General features: G+C 55.6%; 1 protein-coding gene across 1 annotated transcript; it reads right to left on the bottom strand.

Annotated features, from left to right (window-relative positions):
• Positions 1 to 183: 183 nt before the first annotated feature.
• EMH_0099510 (uncharacterized protein) lies at positions 184 to 1038 on the bottom strand (the record flags this gene model as incomplete). Its single annotated transcript, XM_038022102.1, has 3 exons — positions 184 to 240; positions 335 to 540; positions 873 to 1038. 3 exons carry the CDS (start codon positions 1036 to 1038, stop codon positions 184 to 186), a joined length of 429 nt encoding a protein of 142 aa, XP_037877956.1.
• Between the last annotated feature and the right edge of the window lie 139 nt (positions 1039 to 1177).

The following is a 1177-nucleotide window of genomic DNA, read 5'->3' as shown; positions in this document are numbered from 1 at the left end:
TGCCGGCAGCAGTGGTGAACGCGTCATACTATCAGCGACGCTCGTCCAGGGGTCACTTGCGATACTCAGCTGCTCTTCGGGAGATTAGTGTAGGCGTAGACATTGCAGAAGAGCAAAATATCATCCTTTTGCTTTTCAATTCAATGAAGTGAAGCGAATGCTGGCCTGCCAAAATGACGTCCATCAGTCACCGCGAGGTACCCCAGGCGGAGGAAAAGGAGCCTCTAGATGCGCGTGGGTCTGCATTGACACAACCGACAGCAGACCTCCATGCGTGGGGAGATGCTCCTTTAGGAGTTAGTGGAGGCCATGGAGAGCGTTACTGGAAGCATACTGACGGTAAAGGGGACGGGTGGCGGCAAGCTAGGATGCTTCGGCGTCGAATCGGCTGGTTTTTGCTGTATGTGCTCATCCCCGCTATAATCATTTCAGTTTTGCGGGAACTGTGCCGGGCCAACCTGTCCACCTCTACCAACCGAGCTAGAGGAGTTTCGGCTCGCAGGCTGTCGGAGGGCGATGAAGGCACCCATCGAGACAGTTCTATAGAACAGCTCATAGAAGCATGTGCAGCAATAGAGGCTGACATGGGATTACCCACGCCCCAAGAAAGAACTCCAGCTCAAGAGTTGGACGCAGCTGAGCAGGTGGCAAGGATCGCCTTCTCCTTATATGCGGAAACCGTAGCATTTGAGCAAGTCATGCACCAAACGCCGCAAACAGTCCACTCCAGTTTAACCCCCTTGCCGCCTTCGCCCACCAGTTCGGGAATACATTCTCAACACCAACATTTCCACGGGTCAGTGAGTACGGCAGGCCCACAGCCTGCTGCTCAACATCCCCAACACATAACTACAGGCTTGACAACTCCAGACCTTCAGCCTGCAAGCCACCCGCATGAACCTTCGGCCTTGCCCCCGCAGTTTCTGGGTGGAGCTCCTCAGCATCTCCTGTCCGGCACCCAGCCTCTTCTACCAGAGTCATCACATCCTGCGTGGCTCCCCCAGGGTGCACTTGCGAGTTCGCAGCCGGGTTTTGCATACCCCCAGTATTTTGCGGGTCCTCAGCCTCCTGTTGGAGCCCCTCAGTCCGTCGGTTTGCCTTCTCAGGTTGCAGCGTTGCTCCCTGAGAATGCTGCACAGCGTGCCCCAAGGAAGCGAAGCTATTTAGAAGGTCCACA

This window comes from Eimeria mitis, genomic scaffold (genome assembly GCF_000499745.2).
Source record: "Eimeria mitis Houghton genomic scaffold, Emh_scaff10619, whole genome shotgun sequence".
NCBI lineage: Eukaryota > Apicomplexa > Conoidasida > Eucoccidiorida > Eimeriidae > Eimeria > Eimeria mitis.
Note: the sequence above shows the minus strand (reverse complement) of the source record. Positions and strands in the feature narration are given on the sequence as shown.